The sequence below is a fragment of the Geospiza fortis genome, unplaced genomic scaffold, assembly GCF_000277835.1.
Source record: "Geospiza fortis unplaced genomic scaffold, GeoFor_1.0 scaffold413, whole genome shotgun sequence".
In the NCBI taxonomy this organism is placed as follows: Eukaryota; Metazoa; Chordata; class Aves; order Passeriformes; family Thraupidae; genus Geospiza; species Geospiza fortis.
The window spans coordinates 356,355-364,225 of record NW_005054386.1 but is presented as its reverse complement, the minus strand read 5'-3'; the positions used below and the strand labels follow the sequence as shown (position 1 = coordinate 364,225).

At 50.8% G+C, this 7,871-nt stretch overlaps 1 protein-coding gene across 1 annotated transcript in view; it reads right to left on the bottom strand.

The window, feature by feature from the left end:
• The window catches only part of NRG2 (neuregulin 2), a gene marked incomplete at both ends in the record, with an annotated part of 57,372 nt that extends 52,511 nt beyond the window's left edge, over window positions 1-4,861 (bottom strand). The window contains 1 exon segment of the mRNA XM_031060579.1: window positions 4,698-4,861. Coding sequence (XP_030916439.1) covers window positions 4,698-4,861 — 164 coding nt within the window.
• Window positions 4,862-7,871: the final 3,010 nt, after the last annotated feature.

The window sequence follows — 7,871 nt, the reverse complement described above, 5'->3', positions numbered from 1 at the left end:
TGAGCGTGACTTCAAGAGGGGAAGGTTCTCTACACCTCCACAAGCAAAAACTCCCTTGGCTTCCTCCACAGCTGGCATTTGACCATTTTTATAGTCAGAAAGTCAAAACCCAACCTGAATTTCTTGGGAGCCTCAGTCAGACCTCAGACACACTCAGCCAAAAATGGCATCACTTTGGCAGCTTGGGGGGAGAGCCATTCACTAGGCTCCATTTCTACTACCACAGGCTCTTTCTTGGTAATTTCTCTGGGTTTCCCATCAACTGTGTTTCATTTCAATGGAGATGGAGATAAAATTCCAGCCAATAATTTCTTCCACCTTCAAGAGGTTTCCCCTTCGTGCAAGCCGGGCTTGCCCCAGCCTGCCACTAATTACAGATGGAACATGAAGTTCAGAAAGGAGGAATCAGAATTGTTCCCCTCCCCCCAGCAAATATCCATTAAAAAACCCTGACTCCTCTGCCTGATGGCACCAGAAGTTTTGCTGGTAAGTTTAAAGAAGGAAAATGATTGATGGAAAAGCTGAAGAGCTGACATGCACTTAAGTGCTCCTCTCCTCATTACAACATATACACCCCTTATTTTGAAAAAGATCCCCTATTCTAAAGATCAGATAAAAACCCAATCACCAAAAAAAAAGTGCTTCAGTCATACTTTCTAGGTAGAAACCTCAAGGCTCTTTAAACACACGGGGTGGGGGGGAAAGCCAGGAATGAATCACAGAGGGCAACCAGGTTCTTGTCTCCCATCCTAACCCTCTGCATGCTAAAGATCTCAGTGCTGGGGACAGACTTCAGCTGTGCCCAGCTCTGCCAGGGCCTCACAGGGCCAAGGGAAACACAATGGACATCACTTTGCTGGAGGGCTCCTTCTGCCTGGCTCCAGCAGAAATCTCCATTAGGTATTACACTTCTAAAGAAAGGATCCTGTGCACCTGGAAGTTGAAATGATCCTGCACAGCCTGAGAAGTTTTTGCCTTGTGTATTTTCCCTGTGAAGGTCCCTCCCCAGTGCTCCATTTCTGGCCCTCTGAAATCCCCACTCTGAGCTGAAGGGAAGCCCAGAGGATTATCTGGAGACCAGTGTTATCTCTAAGTGGAGCCAGATGTATAAATCCCATTATTCCTAAAATAATTGTTATAGAATAAGATGTCCTTTCAGAGATTTACAGTTTGGGATGCTTCTCCTTCCCTGGAGTCCCCTCCCAACATGCTGCAAGTAATGCTCTACACCCATATCACATGTCCCTCCACCAAACTTGGCCCCACCAGCTGCATAATGAAGACATCAAAGTCATGAGGGCTCTCTCAGCCCTCAGCCTGCTCTGAGCAGTTTTCAGTGTTTGTTCCATGCAGTCAAGACCAGAGGGAGGCAGCTCCAATGCCAGGGGACACTCTGCCTCGAGGTTTTCAGCTCTGGGGCCCAGCAAACGGGGACAGAGGTGGCAATGCCAGGCTGGGTGTGCACAGACCCACCCAGATGCTCTCAGGGAAGTGTTCCTGCACTGCTAAACAAGGGGCAACGCTCACTGAGGGGTGATTACCTCAGAACTGTCCCACAGAATGACAGAATCATTTAGGTTGGAAAAGCCCTCTGAGATCACCCAGTCCAACCATTCCCCCAGCACTGCCAAGGCCACCAATGAACCAATGTGTCCCCAAGTGACACATCTACACAGTTTTTGAACACTTCCACCACTTCTGTGGGTAGCCTGTTCCAAAGCCTGACCCCCATTTCAGTGAAGATGTTTTCCTAATATCCAAACCCCCCTTGGCACAGCTTGAGGCCGTTTCCTTTTGCTCCTGCTCAACAGCTGCTGGAGTCCAGTCTCCACAGCCTGGTCCCAGCACAAGACAGGCACATTTTAATGGCAGCAGGGAGCAGAAACTGGGATGGAGAGCAATTCTGGGAATGCTTTGGGCTCACACCTTTGCTGCTGAGGGAGTCTCAGACACTGGAGGAGGCAGGTGCTCAGCTTTCCTTAAAATGTTTATCCTTGGGCTTGTTTTGCCAGCAGGAAGCCCTTCCAGCACCACACATCTTTGGCCTCTCACTGGAGAGCCAGCAAGTTTCCATGGGAACTGGTAAATGCAAAATTATGACTTGACAGCAGAGTCCTGAGGAAGGGGGACCAACTCCCTTCCATTTGCTCCTGTCCCTGGCCCAGGGGCTGCGTGTCCCCACGGCTGGGGGTGGCATGTCACCCTGTCACAGCTCCGTGCTGGACACGGGAGGAAGGGCTGGGACACCTGGGAGCACAGCAGGGCAGGGCTGGCTGCTCTGGGGCTGGTTCCTCTCTAGCTCTGAGGGAAATCACTCCCCAGCCTCCTGGCATTCCCACACCTGGCTGCAGAGCGTGCTGCAGACATTTCTCCAGAGCATCCCAGCCCCAGCAGCCACTGCTAAACAAGCAAGGCCACGAGACTGACAAGGGCCACCAAAACCAGTGAGGGCAGCAGAGGAGAGATGTGGCAGCAGCTCCCTGGCCACAGAGAGCAACACTCAACTTTCCCAGGCCTTTCTGGGGAAAGTCTGTGAGCAGATCAGAAAACATAATGAGAAACAATCTTATCTTCACTTGCTACACCTGTTCTTGTGAACATGTAGAGTGTGTAGAGTGGGTCAGGCAGTTGCAAGCTGACTGTGGCTGGCTAGGTCAGGATGTATGAATTTGTTCACCAAAAAGTAGTTTCTTAATTAGCCAGTGGTGATGGTGTTTAGATTAGAGGACCAATTAGGTCCAGGTGTATCATAACTGTCTATAAAAGCAAGAAGTTTCTTAATAATGATTATATAATAAAGAGACTGATCAACCTTCTGAGAACCATGGAATCAAGAGTAATTATTACCCAGCTGGGCGCCCATTACTGAGACAGAGAGAGGCAGGCACAGCTCTGCCCTGTCTGTGCTGCCTGCAAGCCCAGACAGCACCCAGTTATCCTGGAAGCACTGACCACCTCTCTGCCTCATCCCAAAACAGCCACAAGGCCCAGAATTATTACAAAGGAGGCCAACCATCTTGGGTGTGGCTCTGAAACCAAACCCAACAGGACTGAAATTAAATTCGGGCAATTGGCAACGCCCTGTTCAAACCCTGAGTGATTTTTCTAACTGATTTGTAGTAGCTTCTAATTTTAAAAATTGTTACTCTAACAAGTCCATGATGACCTTGTATTCACACACCCAGAACATGTTAGAAAAGAAATACAATCAAATTTTCCAAGGGGTCAGGCAGTTGCAAGCTGACAGTTGCTCGCTAGGTCAGGATGTATGAATGCAAGCACAGCCATGAAAATGGAATAATTTTAAGATACATCATATGTAAATATTGGGCCTTGAGAAATATCAACATGGATTCATTTGAGTCCATTCCCAGTGAGAACCCCTGATCTTGGTCACTGGGACCTCTTTCTCCAGGTGTTTTAGCTCTGCCTGAATGAGGGGGTGCTGAGGGCGACACTGCATGAGGGGGTGCTGAGGGTGACACTCACTGCATGAGGGGGTGCTGAGGGTGACACTCACTGAGAGCCACCTGAGAGTTCTGCTGGGTGGGGACTTCATGGCAGATGTGAGGGAGCTCGCCCTGGGTGGACAGATGGGAGGATTTGCACAAGACAAGGTGTCTGCAGGTGACCATTGACCCCTGATGAGTGTTGTGAGGTAATCTGGCATCTCAGCCCTGCTCAGTGTAGAGGAGAGAAGGCTGAGAGGGGATCTCATTCATGGCCATCAATATCTCCAAGGGGTGTCAGAGGATGGTGCCAGGCTCTTTTCAGTGGTGCCCAGTGACAGGACAAGGAGCAATGGCCATAAACTAAACCATGAAAAGCTCCATCCCAACATGGGGAAGAACTTCTTTATGCTGAGGGTGGCAGAACAGCTGCCCAGGGAGGGTGGAGTCTCCTTCTCTGGAGACATTCCAACCCCACCTGGACACATTCCTGTGTCACCTGCTCCAGGTGCTGATGCCTTGGCAGGGGGCTTGAACTGGATGATCTCCAGAGGTCCCTTCCAGCCCTAATTTATCATTCTGTGATTTTTCAGTGGCCTTAGGTGCTTCTGTGCCAGCTAAATTCAGGAGAGAACAAACCAATTCCTCCCACAGCCCTGCTGCTGAGTGATGGGGCCACAGCTGGGTTTGGGTACCTTCTGCCCCCAACCCCTAATCACAGAGCAGGAGTCACCCCAGGAAACCTGAGCTGCCCACAGCTACCAGGGAAAGGCTCCCCATGTCACAGAACACCTGTCTCAGGTATCCAGTGCCTCCCTGACCCCAGGACAGCCCACCTACAAACCCAACACCTTCCCTGTGTGTGCCCTGCTCCTCTCCCCATGCTCTCTGAGGTCACTGGGGGCCTTGCTCGCTCTCCTGGCCATGGTAACTGGGCTGAGCATGGTCCTGTGGCTCTGAGAGCCCTCAGTGCTGCTCAGCAGAGAGCTGGGGAGCACAGCAGCACAGCCCTGACCCCAGGACAGCCCATCTACAAACCCAAACCCCTCCCTGTGCGTGCCCTGCTCCTCTCCCCTCACTGAGGACCTTGCTCTCTCTCCTGGCCATGGCAACTGGGCTGAGCATGGTCCTGTGGCTCTGAGGGACTGCTCAGCAGAGATCTGGGGAGCACAGCAGCACCTCCAGCCAGGTGGCCCCAGACCCAGACCCTGAGTGAGCAGAGGCAGAGCAGCCCTGTGTTGTACTTACTTCCCATTCCCATACTTGATTCGGATGTCTTTGCTCTTCTTCAGCTCCTTCCCATCCTTAAACCATTTGTAGGATGGCTGAGGGTTCCCAGCAGTCGCCTCACACTTCAGGGAAATCTTCTCACCCACGTGAACATTTGGGCTTTTCAGTTTCTTCAGTTTGGGAGGAACAGCTGAGGGAAGAGAAAGGGGACAGTGTGAAACCTGCCCCTCTCAGGGCTCTGCACACACAGGAGGAACCCCCCAAACCCCTCCCCTGGCCAAGCTCCTGCTGCCCCCTCTGCCACGAGGGCATGGAGAGGGGCTGCCCATGGAAAACAGAGCACAGGGAAGGAGCACAGAGTCAGACACATCCACACAGGGAACAGAGGGAGGCTCTGGAGGCTCCCCATGGCCAGATTTGATGTTCCACAGAGCCCTGTCCATGCAGGCAGGGCCCTGTGTCTCCTGTCCCTGCAGAGCTTTGCTGAGCTCTCCCACCACACACCAGCTCAAGCTCTTCAGGGATTATTTTTCCCCTGCTCCTGGCCATTGCTGCTGCAGATTACCAGCACCTACATGACCTCTGTGGCTGCCATGGCTGTGCTGCCAGTCCCACAGCCCCAGGCAGAATGGTTTAGTGCAGAGACCTTGTTCAGCTCAACACCAGCAGAGCAATGGGCACTGAGAGGGGCTGCAAGAAAATCCTGCATGTGTAAGGATTAGGAGGGGAGGAACAGCTGTTTATTCAGGCTGCAAGAAGAAAAGTGAAAGAATAGGTATTTAAAATGGTTTGGCAGCAGAGACAGGCTGGCCAGCAGCCTCTCCAGCCTGGAGCCTGGCTCTGCACGTGGGTGTTTCAGAGAAGTGATTTTTACCATGCACCTGGAACATCAGACAGAGAGGGAGACACTTCTTATCAATCTCTGCCAGGCTTTATATCAAACCTGACAAGAAAGGATTAGCAGGCTTGCAATTTTTCTTTCAACTGACAGCTCTGCACTCTTCTAGCTCCCTTTCTCTTTCTCAGCGCTAACCTTAAAAAAGGAAACAGCAACTTGCTGGCTTTGCCTTAAGAATATTGGTAACAATGGCTTCTCCTTGTCTAAGGTGTGCTACTGATAGATAATTTCCTCTTTCTAATATGCACAAACCACCTTCTAATTGCTTTGTGCATTCTGATCTTGTGAAATGGCAGAGTACTCAAAGGCTGAGGGGCTGGATGGGTTTCATCAGAGCAATCACTGTTCTACAGTCCTTTCTATGTCTCCTCTAGCTCTTCATGCCAACTAAGTTAGTGTAGGTTGATAGTATTTAAAGACTGTTCTCACCAAAAGGGATCTTACACAAAATAATAAAAAGAACAGCCATCATCAGGAATATGCTCCTGAGGTAGGAAGCTCTCAGCACTCTCATATTCCTGATGGGAGTGAGAAGCTAAATTGTCCTTAATCAAAAGGATCCCAGCTAAATTGTCCTTAATCAAAAGGATCCCAGCATGGATGGAAATGGAACAGTTCAGGGTGACAGGAGTGAGCCAAGCAAAGCTCACAGTGACTGAAAGGCCAGCCCAGGGCTGGGGGTGGGTAACGTGGGCTGGTCCCAGGCACATCACACCTTGCAGCTGCCCCTGGATCCCTGCAAGTGTCCAAGGCCAGGCTGGACAGGGCTTGGAGCAGCCTGGGATAGTGGGAGGTGTCCCTGCCATGGCAGAGGGTTGGAATGAGATGAGTGTTACGTTTTTTTAAGGTTGATTCAACCCAAACCAGTTCATGATTTTCTAATGGGACAAGGAGAGCACAAAACCCTTGGGTCAGCTGCAGGCAGTGGTTGCAGGCTGTGCACTGACATCTCTCACTGCTTCCCAGGTCACTGTGCTTTGGCACAAACAGGGACTTCTGACCAGAAATGATCTCAGCTTTCACCAAACTTTAGGAATTCTGTGAATATCCAAGGTGTCATGGGTTTTGTGAAGCCCATATCCCTGATCCTTGCCTGGAAATGGGTTGCCCAGAAGAGCTGGAAGGCAGTGAAGGGAGAAGAGAGCTGGTCTCTTCCCAGAACACTGCATGGAGAGCCAGGAAGGTAAACAGGACCTTGCTTTTATAGGGGTCATTTTGGGGAATAGAGAAATAGACTCTCAAATATTTATTCTGTCTGAATGTGTGTGTCAGTCTGCCCCTATTGTACCCCGAGGTCACCCTGTCCCCTGCCAACATTATCCATACACCTTAAATACAGGGAAGGTCCTGACCTTGGCACGGCTGCATCTGCCTTGTTTTATTTCCAGCCTGGGGGTCTGCAGAATTATGAAGCTGGCAGCATATGGGTTAATTTGGACTGAGATACCAGTCACTGAAGGGACAACTCTTGTCTCATTTCAGAGAAGCCACAGGTGTGAAGAATTCTGATATTTGATAAGCTAGGATGTAAAGAAGTTCAACTGGTGTTAAAACTGATATAACAGCTGAGTCCTGGGGCATAAAAGAATATTCTCCTCTTGTCTCCTTTCCATAGTTCTATGTGCTACCATCACCCGGAGTGGAAGAGAAACTGGAAACTGCTGGGAGAAAGGGGTGTCAGCCCTGCCCCTCTCCACCAAAATGCTGGCAAGAGCAGAGCAAACCCCAGGAACCTGAAGCCTGTGGAAGAAGAGGGCAAAGAACAAGCAAGGAACTTGATCTCCCCACCAACATGAATTGTGTCTCACCTAAAACTCTGCACATGCCACCAGTGATGATTGCAGGACATTCCTAAGCAGGCAGATCCAAAAAACCCAAAGAGCTGACACACACACACAGGATCCCACCCCTCCAGCAGAGAGTCCTGCCCAGAAAAAGGGAGGAGAACATCCTTCCACCCCAGTCTACATGTTTTTGGTGTCTCACTACAGGAGGGAAGGAGACAGTGTATTGAGCTCCAGGCCACACTTCATGGACTCCATGGACTGCAATCCCCCAGCTGAATCAGAGCAGTGAAAGGGGAACCCAGTCCCAAACTATTCTGGACTGTGTCTGGGAAAAGGGCTGTGCCCAAAGAGGCAGAGCTGTGCTCCCTGACACATCTGTGCCCTCTCTGCTGCACTGCAGCAGGGCTTGTGCTTGGACAGCAGCGTGGGAAGAGCAGGCAGAGCCCCAAGCCTGGGAAACAGCATCTAGAGCCTTGCTCTGGGCAAAAGGGGAGCCTGGCCTTGCTC